At 35.6% G+C, this 17,561-nt stretch overlaps 1 protein-coding gene across 4 annotated transcripts in view; it reads right to left on the reverse strand.

Annotated features, from left to right (window-relative positions):
- Positions 1-4,113: 4,113 nt before the first annotated feature.
- Positions 4,114-17,561, reverse strand: part of BICD1 (BICD cargo adaptor 1) — a 226,328-nt gene continuing 212,880 nt past the window's right edge. For 2 of the 4 annotated variants that reach the window (XM_077870522.1, XM_077870520.1), the window contains 2 exons: positions 15,649-15,724; positions 4,114-10,238 (listed from right to left, as the gene is read on the reverse strand). In XM_077870522.1, coding sequence (XP_077726648.1) covers positions 15,677-15,724 — 48 coding nt within the window. In that variant the 3' untranslated portion in view covers positions 4,114-10,238; positions 15,649-15,676. Of the gene's footprint in view, positions 10,239-15,648; positions 15,735-17,561 lie in introns of all 4 variants that reach the window. The other 2 variants (XM_077870521.1, XM_077870524.1) reach the window with 2 other exon arrangements.

Consider the following 17,561-nt stretch of genomic DNA (forward strand, 5'->3'; position numbering starts at 1 on the left):
GGGGGTGTAAATGTATTTTTAAAAGGTGCCCTTATGTTTATAGAAAATTTGGATGAAATGGTCATTCAAGGAGGGAGGTGGAATCAACAATGAGAAGAAAGAACAGTTTAGTCTCTGGCTGTATATTGAAAAACATTATCTTAAGGATTATTTATAGGGTCAATTAGAATTGTTCATTAGAATTGACAGTTATCAATAAGCCTGTTGAATGAAATTATCTGATTCAAATTTTTTTGGAGAAGCATAAATGGACATGTCCTAAAGCTTCAAAAAGGCATGATAATGATACCTATTTGTAAAATAAATATTGGGACTTTAAGCCAACACTGTAATGAAATGAGATTTTGTAATGCTCACTCCAAATTATTAGAACATCTTAAAAGACTAGTTTTTGAAAATGCTATTGCTTAAAGCTCATTGCAATTGACATTTTTAGATGGATAATAATGTCTAAAAATCCAAATAATTATGTAATTTAATAATCTTAAAAACTGAAACAATCACGATATGAACAGGATTATATTTGTCTTCCTTTTTTTTAATAAGGCCCCACTTACCCACCCCACTTAATGCTGCCATTTGCTTTACCTTCTCCCCACCCTAAGCTAGTACAATTTCTTTTCCTGGTCTCCTTTTTTTCTTTTTCCATAACAGTTTCACTGTCTAACATACTTAGATATTTACATTTTTATTCCATTTACTGTCTTTTGTATATCTCCTGCATCAATGCCATATATGTAATACAAAAAGACATGAACCTTCTTTGTTTTGTTTTCTCATATGTATAAAGCACCTACTGTACTATCTGGCACAAAACAGGTTCTCAATAAATATTTGCTGAATTAATGAATGTATAAGTGAATGATGAATTTCATCCAGATAAAGCTCCAATAGTCTAAACATTATGTTTTGGAAATAATATTAGCTGTCAAAAGCTAAATACCATTTGAAAGAAGTCACATATATCACACTTCCTTTAATCTTTGCAATAGCATTCCCAGGTGGGCATTTTTATCCCCATTTATAAAATAAAACAGCTGAGGTATATAGAGCTTAAGTACCTTTCCAGTGCACAGAGCCTGTAAATACTAGGGGTTATTTTTGAACAAATCCATGTTTTTCAAAAACTTACACTGACATGACTTGCTTTAGAACAATTATTTCTCTAGAATTCATGTTTTTACTTCTGAATTAGTTGTAAAATTTTTGAGAGCCCATATTTATATTTTTCATTTTTGAATAAGAACTATATTTCTATGGTTGAAATAGGAAAATAATATAAAAAGGCACTCACCTCCTACCGAGGAATCTGGCTCCTCTGGTTCCCTTCCATCATACACTTTGCTCTTTTACAGATAACCATTTCTATAGGTCTCCACTGTTACTTTACAATTAATATATATTCTATTTTTTCTTCCTTTTTTTCATGGAGGGTAGCTTAGTAAAACATGAGCCCTTATATTTTCAGTATCAATGGATCTCAATGAGGTAAATAATTTATTTCCTCTTTGACCTATTTAGAAGTTGATATAGGGATCCCTGGGTGGCGCAGCGGTTTGGCTGCCTTTGGCCCAGGGCGTGATCCTGGAGACCCGGGATCGAATCCCATGTCGGGCTCCTGGTGCATGGAGCCTGCTTCTCCCTCTGCCTGTGTCTCTCTGCCTCTCTCTCTCTCTCTGTGTGTGACTATCATAAATAAATAAAAATTAAAAAAAAATAATAAAGTGTTTTAAAAAAAAGAAGTTGATATAAATCACTTATTAATCTTGGGCTATTAGCTCTTCTAAATGAGGTAAATCTTCCTGTGATATTTGACTGACATTATTAATCATTCATAACTTCAAAGGAAGTTGAGTTATGAAGCTATCAGTAGGGTTCTTAAATTAGTTTTACTTAAATATACAGTAATTAAAATGTCTACTGCTGTCATGAGATGTATTTTAATGATTTTTATAATTTTTATACAGCTTTATGGATATGTCAGAATTTAAAATTTTTAAGTTGAAATCTATGGCTGTAGTGGGTTATGGAAGTATTGCAAGATCCAACTTTATAACTCTTTGAAGTGATAGCATTAAAGTGTTGCGTCCCAGATAATAAGCACATTATTTTTTTCTTGCAAGCACAGAAACTGGAAAACTCCATTTTTGTTAATAATAAAGTCCAGGTTCCAGAGAGTTACCTTCTCCATGTAGGTCCTGGATCATTACTTCAGCATAGTTGGAAGCAAGTCTGGCTTCATGGGCCAGCCTTCTACAGTCACACAGGGCCCTATGCGTAGGACTCCCTGCCTGGTTTAACATTGTTGTCTTGACATTCTTAATTTTTTAACAAGGAGATCCACATTTTCATTCTGCACTGGGTCTCACAAATTATGTAAACAGTTGTAACTTTTCTTTACTCTTTAACAGAATGTCACTAATAGTTATGACTTATCTAGATATTGTTTTTTACACTTAAATTTCATTATGAATTATGTTAACTTTTGGTACTGGCAATATTTTTTTCCAGTGAGATTTATCTTTCTTCACAGATGATTTTGTGGCTTAATTATCCTTTCTTCTTAAAGCATTTCAATGATAGTTGATTCATAAAATGTTTAAGAAGGAACTCTGTCAGATGATTTCATTATACACACGAAGACTCCTTCAAATACAGGGAGAAATCTAATTGAACAAGAGAGAATGATGAGAATAACCACTCACTTAACGACCATTTCCCTCAAGTGGTTGGTATTTAGTGCCTGCTGATATCACAGTAGGTAACGTTAGGTGCCATCAACTCAATTCCAGATGTGTCATAACTAAGGCTTGATGGCAAGGAGCCAAGGAACCCATCTCTCAATAACTTACCACTTGAGTTAAAAATGTATTGAGTTCCCACAATGTACTAGTCAATGTGTGTACAATCCCAAATTAAGAAAATCCCTCGGGATCCCTGGGTGGCGCAGTGGTTTGGCGCCTGCCTTTGGCCCAGGGCGCGATCCTGGAGACCCGGGATCGAATCCCACGTCGGGCTCCCGGTGCATGGAGCCTGCTTCTCCCTCTGCCTGTGTCTCTGCCTCTCTCTCTCTCTCTCTCTCTCTCTCTCTGTGTGACTATCATAAATAAATTAAAAAAAAAAAAAAAAGAAAATCCCTCCCACAAGTTCCCATCAATTCTGGACTCTTCCTTTCCCCCTCCTTCCCCCCATGGGGATGCTGTGCTACCCAAATCACCTACAGAATGCAGGGATAAGTAGAAACTTTCTTGATGCTCTTGGAGGCTGATCCAGTTTTTAGCGTTTGAATATAACTATCAGTTTCACTGTGTAAGAGAAGATCATGGATCAAACAGACCTAGGGATCCCACCTCCAGCAGAAGCAATAACTTTCAGAAGAGAAAAAGAAGATATTTGGGGGAAAGTTTAGACTATTATTTCTAGTGTTGATTCATGCAACAGGTCAGCAGAAACTGTTAGCTAGAATTGTTGTACTGCCTATTGATCTGTTGAGTTATGGTGAGGATTACCTTAGAAATTTCAACACATCAAAATCTTACAGAAGTCCATATCCTGTCTAGTTCTCCCTCTAACTCGCTTCCTGAGATAAAACCAAGTGAGAGCAGATGATTCCCAATGCAGCTGATTTGTTCCAACATATATTTGAAGAAGGAGCTAGTAAATTAATCTTCCTCAGTTTCTGGACTCTGCTGTTCCTTCATATGAAAAAGAACAAAGAAGGGTTGTGTCCCAAAATAAAGCATACAAACTTCATCCTTCTTTCATTAAAATAATGTTTCCTCTTTTTTTTTTCTTTTTTAGAGCAGGCATTTTCTTCATGTTGGTAAATTCCTAATCTAATTCAGCTAATTGCATCCTCCTACCAAAATACGCTTTTAGAAAAGATTACAAGTGGGAGACATGACAAATGGAGAAAATGGGCAAATTTGATAAACATAACTTAATAGGAATGTGTAGAAATGTCAAAGCACAGCATTTCATTTTTAGTTCAAATAAGGGCTCTTTGCATAACTATATAAATCATATAGAAGTTCATATACTTCTTTTTTTTGATAAGTACAACTCAAACTGATATACAGAAAAATTCCTCAAACTGATAAAAGGTAGCATAGATGAAATGAACAAAAGATAACCAGTTTATTTACTGGAAAGAGTTATGCATTACACCATATTCAGTTGGTAACATAAACCAAGGTATAAGAATTGATATATTGGCTTTTGGTTATTTTCTTAGCATTGGAGTGCCTTTTCCAACCATCGAGTGCATGATCAGATTACACAAATACAAGCACATATCATATATGGATTCTCTCATGAGACATTCACTTAGGATTGTCCACAATAAAAAAATTAAAAAGGACAAGCAATAATAAATTCATAAGAACATTTTTGAATTTAAAATAAATGCATATGTCTTTGAGAACAAGTTTCCCTTGAAATTTGGATTTTAAAAAATGATTAGCAACAAAAGAGTTTCTTAGGTCAGTCTTTTAGTCATGTTTTCATATGGTATTATCTGTAGGTGGAAACACTTCACATCATTTAATCCCAAAAGGCATAATAACAAAATTGCAATTAAATGTAGGAATAGCAGAATCGTTACAACAACAATTATATAGTGTACAAATCAGGGTTGGCTACACATTACACAAATGTTAATATTGGAAAGAAATACAATTCAGAATCATGTATGGTTCATCATATATGTGTAGTCATGCAAATAAAAACACTGAGTAGATTACAAAAATATCATAAAAGATTTTCAAAGAATTTCTTTAATTGACTCTAACAGTCAAACCATGGAGCTTAAAAATTTTGTGGCAATAATGGCAAAATCATTTCTTTCCTCTAAGATTTGGTGCATAATCATATCTATAAACCTAAATGACAAAATGATTCATTCTGGATATTCAATATTATTGAATAAGGATTTGTCAACAAAATGATGACATTTCTCTTTATAGTTCTCTGATTTTTGCTTTTAAATGACATTTTAGAAAGAAAAACATACAATCACACTAAAAGCATCCGATTTACTTCTCAGTGTTTTTATTAGAGAACCATAATGATCAGAGAATAATTCTGAAAGAGAAGTTCAAATAAAAATGTGTTCTCGACCAATGTTCCACAGCACTTAAACTCCAATCACAGAAATAATCTGGCTTGGTAGTTTATCCAGGTGTCAGTTTAAATCAGCCAAATTTAAATAACTCCAGAGGAAAGGGACAAAAATACATTGAGGATTAGAGCCATGCATTTCAATATGGAAAGGAGACCAGATATAGGTAGTAATCTCCTTACATTCCTAATGGAGAGAAGATAACAAGAGAAATAAGACTTCTATAGTGTTTGTATTATGAATATGGGAAAGCTTACATGATGTGAAATATCTCATGCAAACATTTTACACGCATACTTTTATGTACTCACACCCTTACAGTAAAGGCAATTAATTACTCCTCTTCTTCTTAAGTAGAATATTACTTTTGGAAAATCCTCGATTGGGGAACATATCTCAATACTAAATATCTTTTTCAGTTATACTTTGAATAAGAAGGATGAAAGAGATGCCTTGACAAAATCTTTCAGATGTCAACATAATTGGATCAGGCTACAAATGCAACAAATCAGGGACTTTAGCAGTTAATTTGGCATTTAAATAAAGATGAATTTACTTACATATTCAACTCATCTGGGGGGTAATTACAGACAGTGGAAAAGGTCACTCGGGAGCTAGATTGGTCTCATCATCCATAGAAATGGATTACAAGGTAAAAATTACTTGTTGTTATCAGCACTGATCATGCCATCTCTCACAACTCCAGTTCAACAGCTTTTTGAAGAATTACGTCCCCTGTATTTGAAAACATAATCCTTCTAAATTTCTTGCAATCTTAAATACAAGGATTATTTTAAATCATTCCGGTTTATAAACAAACAAAAAACCCTGGAGGACAATTTTTTTTTTTTTTAATTGTGAACTTTGTCCTAAGAATTCCTTTTGAATCTAGTCCTACTTTATATCTACAATATCAATGTGTTTGGCCTCCTTGGGCTGAATCAGCACAGTTCCTTACTGGAAATTGATTAGTTTTTCTTGATGTGTCTTTCTGAAAGAAAGATTATGTCTTTTGTCTGCTGGATTATAACAATTACACATTAAATTTGCCATTCTTATCCTAGTAGAAAATATATTTCATTTCTTCTTTTTCATATTTTGTAATTCCTACTTGAGAATTGTAGAGGATTTTATTTACTACTGTCCACATTCATAGTTGGTTCATTTGACCAACGTTTCATGGTTGTTTGAAACAGAAGGCCTAACTGTACAGGAATATTTTCCAAAGCATTAGAAAGAGGAAATACTGAGATTGAAGATCCTTTTAAGAAAAGATAAAACTTGAGAGGCATTTGCCCCCCTAAGAGATTACATACCTTCTATTTCCAAAGTATTCCTGAGGACATTTGTTTTTTTAGACTCTGACAATTGAGGCTTTTTATAATAAAATTACTAAAGATATTATGAAATATAACTGGAAGAAAAAATAATACCAATGATCTTGGTTTTTACCAGATATCTTGGAAAAATTAAGATTGCTATCTTATTTTCAAGGGATAAAATATTTTGTAACTTTAATGTATTTTTCAGTTCAAACGAAGCATAAGATTATGGAATCCTGGAATTATAATACATTATCACAAGATACCTTGCCACCAAACTCAATTCTTACTAGACAACCAATAATATTTAATTTTTGAAAAATCAATATTCCTTATGATTATCAATTTCAGTGATTCACTTTTCACTGTTAAAAATCTCTTTCATAGAGGCAATATAAATCCTTCACACTAAAGACCTAGCTTTTCTTATTCCAGGCTTAATAATGATATCTACAGCTTACAGCATCTCTCGTTTGTTAAATTTCCTTTTCTTGAAGATCACTATTGTGCCTCCTCTTCCTTAGGCTAAATAAAAGTTTCACCTTTTTAAATAGGTCTTTCTTAATTATTTAACAACTTCCTATTTTCTCAAAGTTCTCCAAATTCCTCTTATTGAAGCAGAATTGGATGTATGAAAGGGATTTGATGAATCAGAAGTTGATTGGAAAAATAATCCAAGGGTCCTGTATACCCCTGTGCACTCAGGTCAAAGGCAATTTATTGCTCCTTTAAATAAAATTTAATTTTTTAGATAAGATAAATCCTCAGTTATGGAAGCATTTCTGCATAATAACATCTTTTTAGGGTGGTAATTGTGCTTACTTTAAAAAAACTACCTAGTTACTTTGCTAACCACTCTTGCTGGTTGCCTTTAATCTTTGCCCACTGTATTCCCAATAATTAGCCAGTATTTTTATTGTATTTCTGGAGTTGGTTTTTATTCTCCAAGTCTGTCTTCAATTAGTCTTATTGAGGCTCATTCTTTTTGATGTTCACTGATTCCTCAATTTTTCAATTTCCTTTTGAATCCTGTTTTTTTTACAGGTACCAATTTTAACCAATGCTACACATATTTATTCTTTTAAATGCTTCTAAATAAATATGGATATGGCTCAGTTCAAACTATACTAAAAGATGCCACAGTGTAAATACATGGAATTCTCTCCTACAGCTTAGGGACTAGTATCTAATTTTGTGCTGAAAATTAGAAATTTATTTCCAAGTTTCTATATCTTCTTGGCAAAATTTTGCTAAAATTAACCATTTATAGAATTAATATTTCAAAACAAGCATTTCCCACTCTATCAAGATAAAGAACTGAAATAAAACCAGTATATAATAGACTCAATGGTAAACTTTCCATGGAGAGAAATAAATGTTTTGTCTGTAACTTGGCTTTCACAGGTCATAAATACAGAGAAAGGGAGCATGAAAGACTATTGCACTGCCAATAGGCAGTACTGCCCTGTAGTTACACACAGACAATTCTTACTGCTGAATTCCCTGTACTACCAACAAAATTGACGAGGCAATATAAGAAGACGTTCTGAGGTACTTTTTCAAAAGGCATATTTTCCCTCAGGCACAAATAGTTTTTATTAAAAGTCAACTTAGCAGCTATGCCACTTCTCAGGTCCGAAAACATGAAGCTTGTAAAGAAAAAAAGAAAAAAAAAAAAGCAGGAGTGGGGATGGGGTAGTTTCTTTTAATTGAACTCCAACAAAATCCACACTATCTCAGTAAAACTGGTACCAGGCAGATACAACACTAATAAAATGAAGAAAATGTTTAGGAACAGCAAGGCAATGCAGGTAGGAAAGAGCAGAACATTAGGTTGCCACGATCTGGACTTGGTGAAGATTTGTTTCTTGTTTCTGCACTTGAACCTGAATCTCTATTTTGGTAGATTTCCAGTTACTCCAAGTTGCATAATAAATGACACTGTTGAAAATAGCACTCATATAAGGAACTCGAAACCTCTTGGTTGCTTTGGTAATAGTGACCACTACTTAACAGGCTTACGAGTGATGAAAGCTCCTGCACTGTGCTTGATGATTACCGATTGGTTGCCATCTTTGATGGACCAAACATTAATGTACCACCCACTCCCACTCATTAAGCTGGGATCTCCACTACTAGATCCCCACTGTTAGAGCCCTGCATTGTTAACTACCTTTTACGTTAATGGTGAGGGTTGTTTTTGTCTTGAAGAGAACTTACAGGTATAGTTACATGAAAAGGTCAAACCGTCATGGTTTTAAATAAGTTAAGGCTACCTGACTAGACAAGGAATCAGGGCTAGGAGCAATTGTGTGGGCAATAGTTGATAGTTAAGGAGCCCAGGAGTGTTAGACCTTTCAGCTCAATTAGCTGTTTTCCTTGTTTGTCAGATTATGTGCAAAAGAAACTTTGCTATGAAAATCCATTGCCTTAAATCAAGTCATAAAAGTTACCCAGCAGAATCTGTAAATAAACTAGGAACATGTACTATCTCAATATAATATAATGATTGTAGGCACCTGAGTGTTTGTCAAAAGTAGACAATGAGCTAAGGTTTATTATTGTTTTTTTTTGGCAAGGAAGATTCATTATGAAAAAAACCTAACAACAACAAAACATACAATTTTAATCAAAGTTGAACACTTTCTGGATAAATTAATTAACCAAAGGCTAACTTACATCTATCTATGTATGTATCTATCTATTTTCCCATTTGATACCTTTTTGCAGGAAAGACTCATAGTAGGACCCTGAATTTGGGAAAGTAAAAAAATTCTGGTCATTAAATAAACACACCTTTTTTTTTTCCCTTCATGTTATTTAGCTTTCTTAACATTATCACACACACATACACACACACAAAGGAGCAGCACCAGTGCATCTACTTGTCGGCAATTTTAAAAAATTAAAGATGCTGTCAAAAGTTGAATAAGTCAATGAATCATAACATAGTCTTTCTTAGATTTACTTAATAATGTAAAGTGAAGAATTCTAGTTTAAAAAAAGAACCAGCAGTTAATGAGCTACTGATCAGAAAATAAGTGCATAAACAATATCAGTGTAGCAGCAAAATACAGTTATTGTTAACATTCCGATGCACCTCATTTATTATTTTGTGCAAGAAATATGACCACAGTCTGGCCAATTCCAGATTTCAAACTAAATTAAAACTCATACTTAATTGAGCAAATTATGTGTATCTAAAAATAAAGGAATTAATAAGTTCACCTCTCACAGAAATGATTTTTATAGACATAAATGATGTGGCAAATAAAGTATAAAATAAATATCAATGACAAAAAATATTGGAATCAACTTCTATAGCTGAATTTGAAGTACAAGGAAAGATGATTTTACAATATATGTATTTTTACATGGTCTTAGGTCTTTCTTATGCTATCGAGGTAAAGCCAGTCATCTGAGATACATAGTTCCTGTTTCCTTTTATTTTTGTTTTTATTTAACTCAATCATAGCCATTTGATTGCAGAACTTTATCCATGACTTACAGAAACCGTAAAATGTTTCATCACACTGGAGTCTGTGCTTTGTGTTATTCTTCTTAACTTTCTCTCATCTTCCAAAAGGATGAACATGAATCCAATCCTACATCTCACAACTGAGAAGAAAACACCCGCTGGATCTCGGGCAGTGTCCTGTGTGTGTCTACAAAGCATTCACCTTAGATATCCATCCGTGGGAGATGAAGACTAGGGGTAAGGAGGCTTGGAGAGACAGTGGAGAGGGGCGCACTGCGGGCTGGAATGTGGCTGCTCGGCAGGGAGAGCTAGGTCAGGACTGAAAAGGAGAAACAAGCATGTCAGCAAGAAACGCCTTCACAGGGGGCCAGGCACACTTGTAAGGATTAGAGAGACACAACCTTCTCATAGAAATTTTAAAAACATAAACACAAATTTTGCACAGAAAAGAATTAAATCTAAAGCATGCTAAGATGACTGCAGCTTTTCAAAAACAATGCACCCAAAAAAAAAAAAAAAAAAAAAAAGGAAAGAAAGAAAAGGAAAGAAACGTGTTAGGGAAATGACACGTAAATCCTTCCCCCAATGTCGCTCCATTCCATTTCTGTACACAGTCTCATTTCGCCTAGGTCTCCGGATTAGTTGTAAGATTTCTTCAAGTCGGTTCTTTTAAAATTTTAATGTATGCACCAATCACCTGTGGATCTTGGCAAAATGTGGCACCTGATTCCATGGGTCTGGGGTGGGACCTGACAATCTTCATTTCCAACCAGCTCCCCGGGATGTAGACAATGTTAGAACAAAGCTTTAGAGGACCCTACAGTTCTCTGGTAGATCCAAACTCTGTAGGATAAGCCTAATTTGCTCTAAGGGTTCCCACTATTGGCTTTATTTGGCAGTGAAAATAGGACAGTTTTAAAACTTCCTATATGTTGAGCATATAATGCACGCTTCCAAACAACCACCTTTGGGAGCCTTCAGTTTATTTTTATTTATTTATTTATTTTTAAAGGTTTTATTTATTTATTTATTTATTTATTTATTTATTTATTTATTTTTTTATTTATTAATGAGAGAGAGAGAGAGAGAGAGGCAGAGACACAGGCAGAGGGAGAAGCAGGCTCCATGCAGGGACTCTGATGTGGGACTCGATCCTAGGTCTCCAGGATCATGCCCTGGGCTGAAGGTGGCGCCAAACCGCTGAGCCACCCGGGGCCACCCAAGGGAGCCTTCAGTTTAAATGAATCCATAAATGTCCAGGCTCATTAATGTCTTGATGAATAATCTTAAAGGATAAAGGAATATAATTATTGAATTTCCTAAAGTAAAGTTACAAAACACATTTGGGTTTGGACCTTATCAAAGACGACTAATTGGGTTGGGGGACACACAACTATGGGGATTTCTTTTAATTGAAAAAGACTGGCATTTTTCTAAAATTCTGCATTTCCTCCCTCACATATTATGAAATTCAGTACCATAGGATTCATTTCTGCCAGGAATAATATTTGAGAAAACTATTCATGGCTCAAATCATAGCCATTTAATTGAGCCATGGCTCAAATAAATAAATAAATATTTAATAAATAATTTTTATTTTATCTATTTATTGTTTTTAAAGCTAATATTATCATTGAAGTCATTAGAATTAGTATTAAAAATCCTTTTTATCAGGATGCCTGTGTGGCTCAGCAGTTGAGCATCTGTCTTTGGCTCAGGATGTGATCCTGGGGTCCTGGGATCGAGTCCCACATTGGGCTCCTCGAAGGGAGCATGCTTCTCCCTCTGCCTATATCTCTGCCTCTCTCTGTGTCTCTCATGAATAAATAAATACAATCTTTTTAAAAAATCCTTCTTATCTTTGGTACTGAAGTTATCCTTCAAGTATATCTCTTGAATTTTATTACAAAATTATAATTATGTAAAATACTGATCCGCTTGAGGTCATCCTTACTTCCCAAACTCTTTCAACTGCTATGAATTCAGAGGAGAGTGCTCTTCTGTACTAGTTAGAGCAACCAGTGATAAAAATAATTTTTCCTACCTATTTTTAAAACATGGTAGGTAACCCTGGGAGAGCTAGAGCTTCAGCACAAGGATTAAAACGATTATTGCATGGCAAGGCTCTTCCTCCACCCTGTAGACAGAGTCAGATGGCCCAGGAAACACAGCAGCCTACAGACTCCCACAGACCTAACAGAGCTTCTCCCAGTTCTGCATGATTTAGAACAAGTTTCTTTTTTAGGGAACTAAACACACTATTCAACATAAGTTGTGGCAAGTAGCATGGGGTGGTCATGTTATATAAGAAGGGCATTGGAAGACCTCATGTAGTTCAAATACTCTTCCCAATCAAGGAAGACAAGTATTTCTCTTCTTTTCCTTAGTGAACATATAGTACGATACTGGTTTCTGGAAGAAAATAAGCATTTCTGCTTGACCAGCTGGAGGGTATGGCAACAGCTTAACTACAGGTTATAGTTTGGCCCAACACCATCGCATTATGTTAGTCATGATGATTTAAAAATTTGTTCATTATTTCAGATTTCTTACATAAAGTGAGGGATCATAAATACTTAATATTATACAATTTCTAATATTTTACATTTGCATAAAGTACAATCACACTACATAGATTATGAAGAAATATGTTCTTGGCTTACTTATTTAGCTATAAATATTTGATAAGTTCCAATTATTTCAGGTATAGGCTGTATTCAGTTCTGATTGCTAACCACCTTCAGGAACCCACTTGTTATTCAACCTTTACATTTAAGAACTGCTTTTTGTAGGGAGATCATGTTGTAAACAGTAGGCTTAAGACATAAAAATGAGTATTTCCTCAGAAAGTTTCTCTTTTTGTCCAAGTAAGTGACTATTTGATCGAAGGGGAGAAGTGCTAAATCTCAAACATCTCCATATATTTAAATATTACATCCAAGGCTGCCACACATTGGGCATTCCCTTTACATGATATTTATTATCTATAAATAACTTTAATAATTTAGCTAACAGAATCAGTCTATAAGAAACATATATGGAAAATATGAGGAAAATGCTCATTTATTCAAAACCATACACCTAAAAAGTTATCTGAACATACATTATGAGCTGAAGGAAGTGTAAAACGGTTTTTATTGTGAGGAACAGAGAGAGAGCGAGAGAGAGAGCACTGATCTAAAGTTACTCAACATAGTGAGCAGATTTTATTTCTCATGTTTCTCATTAAGAGAATGCCCCTTCCTTTTCAATTCAGGGATAAAGAGTCAACATTAGTGATTTAAATTCTCTGATTATGCTCTTCACAGCATAATTAAAATTGGTGAACTTTTCCCAGCAGTAGAGTGGCATACCCTGGTACTTAGGACAATGTGTGCCAGACTCATTGGGCTCAGTTGCTTTCAGGATGGGTGACCTTGGAGAAGTCACATTACCTTCTTTTCCTCCTCCGTTTCCTGGTTTAAAAATGGGTGTGATAATGCCTACCTTCTAGGCATCATAATGATTAATAAGTGTGACATGTCATGTACACGGTAAGAATTTAAATGTTGGCTGTTAATTTTTCTGCCACAAAGTGACAAGAGCAGTGAGGGCATTAAATCTGATTCATTTGGCAGCAGGCATGGTTGGGAAGGAAGCCAATTATAATCCCAGTGACTTTGAAATGGAGTTTCTTCAGGTCTATATGGATTTTATCATTTCTCTGTGGGGACCCCAATGGGAACCATGGAAACCCGGCCTATGCTGTATTCACATGAGTAGAAACTGGAAACATTTGTAATTCATTAAATTGCTTTTCTTTAAAGTAAATCATCCCTGTGAAGCAAGCAACCTAAATTCTGTAAGCTCAGAAGATACGGAACTGGGAACTGGGGCAGGTAACCATTTAGTCAAACTAGTTCCTTAAAAAAAAAAAAAAAAAAAGGCAATGTGAAATAAAATCAAACTGAAAAAATTCCCCCATTGGCCTTCCCATTCTTTACCTAATTGAAATACTTAAGGAAGGAAGCTTCTCCATTCTTTCCCCACGCAAATTAAAGAAAGAGGCCACAGAACTTTGCCTTTAAGAATGGTTAGGTACTAAGAACGGTTAGTAATAGTAACAGTGAGAGCACACTATGCATGAGGCCTGTGCCACACTGAATCCCTCAAAACTATTCTCTTCCTTACTTTACAAGTGAAAACAACAATGACTATGACAACACACACATACACACACAGAATCTTTGCCAGCAAAAGCAACTTTCCATGATTACACAACTAGCAGGGGGTAGAGATGGGATTTAAACCCAAGCAATCTCCTCCAGAGTTCATCTACTCATTCCTGTGATTAATAGGTGCTGACCATTGGTGGTGTGCCTGGTGCTGTCCCAGGTCCTGGGTGGGTGGGGTGCTTGTCAGACAATGGCCTGTGGGGTGAGACTCTATGTTCTTTACCACTATACACACAGAGTCCCACTACGATGGGTCTGCACATTTATAATATTTTCAGTTACTTACATAATTAAAATGACTCTGCAGCTGGCTGCCGCAATAAAATGGCATTCATATGTTCACAAAGAATGTTCTGGAAGTAAAAACTCTGTTGTTGGAATCCTGTCGGCAGACTAGACACCCATCAGGAGACACTGGCTTGGGACCTATTGAATCATGGACCTTCTCCTGCTTAGTCCACGTCTCACTTCTCCAAATGGCCGCACAACCACCTCTGAGACCAAGCCACACAGGGGCTTTGGCTGCCGCTGTGTTTCTGCGGAGCATCTGTGGCTTGCTGGCTTGCGTGGCTCTAACCCATGACCACAGGCAGCCTGCTACTGACATCTATTCCTGACATACACTGAAATATATTTAGGCCTGCCCCTACTCAAAAACAGCCTTGTCCTGGTAGAAGAGTGACATGTTCACTAAAATAGGGGAAGAACAAAAAGTAGACTATGAAAGCCACAGCCGGCTACAAAAATGTCACACCGTCAGAGGGCAACTAACTGGAGATGAAGTATTACACAAAGATGTAAGCAAGGTCCTGAGGGGGTGCTCTGATGCTGAGTGGGAGTTCACCCACATGGAGGTAAATTCATGATGGATTCGCAAAGCTTTCACTGGAGTAGAGATTGTCAACAATCTCTTCAATTTAGTGTCCAGCAGTATGAAAAGCTGCCTTTAAAATTCTTCAGTTAATCTCACATAAAGAGAGCCATCACCGCAGATATTTTTTTAAAAGGCCAACTGTAAGTTTTTCTCCACCCTTCAAAATCAGTTTTAATGAGGATCGTGAGTGGAGAAAAAAACAGAAACACTCATAAAGTTGTCTTGGAACAGACATGAGGGACGCTTTCTATTCTTCTTGCTTATTTGTCTGAGAAATATATGCTAAGGGCAGAAGTCAAGCACAAGAAAAAGTAGGGCAAACATCCTAGTAATTCCAGGTTTTATATTTTGGAAGGTAGTGAACCACTGGATTAATCCTAGCATTTACTCGTACAAGGGAGCTGAAGGCAGCCCTTAGTCTACCCACCAGTGGCCAATAAAATAAACTCTAGCTCTCTTGTATTTCCGCTGGGCACATGGAAACTTCAGGTAGCCAGTGTATATGTTAGCATAGCCCATATTTAAGATAAAATGTAGCAAATATAATTATGGATAGGAAGTTATGGTGTTGGAAAGGAGAGCTTGGGATCCATGGATCTGACATGCAGCTGGGTGAGAAGAGAAAGGACGTCCGAATTTACCTGACAGTTGGGCAGTCTTGCCTCCCGGCTAGTTGTGAGCACTGTGGCGGTACGGAGGCAGCAGGCTGCTGACAATCTACAAGAAACTGATAAATTAGACATGTATACAAAGAGATGACAGAGCATCGTGTTAGTAACAGTAACTAAAGCAGTTGCCTGAGAGATTTAGTGAGGAATGTGCATTCATATAGAAACATCTGACATTTATTCCCCCCCCCCCACCGCATGATGCCAATAGAAGAGACGTTTTTCTGAATTAAATCCAGTATTTGAAAATTAGTGATGCAAAACTGGTAGTGAGATTTCTCAAGTACATTAGGACATATGTGGCCATTCATATTTGGTATCTGGATACATCTAAAAATAAGGGGTCTATTAATATAATGAAAGATCTTCAAGTTCTGAACTTGAACATGATGGCAGTTACTTGCTTAGCACTTAGATCTGCTTAACCAAAATGGAATATATTCAGATAACTGCCTTCATTGTCAGGACACATGGGCATATTGTCAATCCCATAACTACACTGAAAAAAGCAAGCATGCAACACAATATTTTCCATGATTAATAAGATATCAGAGGAAGAAATCATCTTTATAGTTTTCTGAGAATTTTATTAATCAAAAGCAAGACTTGTTAGCCGCAATAGTAGGTTTGTTATATAGTGAATTGATAGTAACTTGGACTGGTGGAGAAAGCTAACCTGAATGGGAAATCTACTTCTGTTATATTTTTGACATTTTAAAGTCACATAATATAACTCATGCTAGGTTAACAAAATGTTAACTATCAAAACTCCATATTTAAAGCTGATCAGTTATGTTAATCATCCACTCCAAGAAAGACCATGTGCTGAGAGTTCTAAAATAATCAAAGGACAGTCTGTTTATTGGTACCAGGCTGACTGTACTAGAGTCACCTGAGAAGCTGGTTAGAAATGCATATGTTATACTTCTGCAAAAAGATTTTGCAAAAAAGTTAAACTTTGAGTTTGACTTGAAAATTCAATTATTTTCAAATAATTGCTGCATGTCCTCTCACTAACTGCTTAGACCACGTATTTGCTTAGCAAATCTCTTCCCTTATTTGTTAGGTAGATAATACTAAAGCTAAATTATCACTAAACCTAGATTTACAGGCTTGGATTATTGAGGTTCTACTGGAATTTACTTTCACAGGCCTAAGTATCACTTTTCAAAGGCCAGTATATCCTCATTACAGCAAAATCTGCCTAAGAATCCCAAAATTCATGAAAACTGCTGATGCTTTTGTTTACAAGATTGAAAACACACTAAAGCTGTCTGTGATGCAAAGTAGACAGGCTTGATTTGCGTTCATTCAAGAGAACATCATTTCTGAAGGGAGCCTTTCATAGGTAATCTTTGTTGCAGAGTAGTTTATTAATTATTACCTATTAATAAGAACAAGATCTGCTTCTCATTGAGTAGCTGGTGTTCAGAATATCACACTCAATAAAAGTCCTTCAAATGTAACAAGTAGTTCTATCTTCTCCACTTTGGGGAATTCTTTTTATTTTTTTTTTCCTCCTTCAACTCTATGCTTGTCATTTTGTAGCCTGATTAGCCCAATGATTCCCTTTTGTAGAAACTCAGAGTCTTATAGGATGAATTCCTTCATGCTCCTTTTATCTTTTCCAACAGCTTTTCTATCTAAGTGATAATTTAGAGATGTCTTGGACTCCTTCAGATAATGCTTCTGAGATGGTCAGCAGATGAGCAGTTTTAAGTTAACCAGGAGAGTGCTGCCCTCCTATGGTGTATTAGTGTAAATACAATAGATATAAATGAAAACACTTCTAAAAACATTCTGGAATTTGGCCTCAGGTCTTCCATTTCCAAGGAGGTATAAATGAAGCACTTCTACAGCAAAATTTTGTCCTCTAAGGAATGACA

This window comes from Canis aureus, chromosome 25 (genome assembly GCF_053574225.1).
Source record: "Canis aureus isolate CA01 chromosome 25, VMU_Caureus_v.1.0, whole genome shotgun sequence".
Classification (NCBI taxonomy): Eukaryota; Metazoa; Chordata; class Mammalia; order Carnivora; family Canidae; genus Canis; species Canis aureus.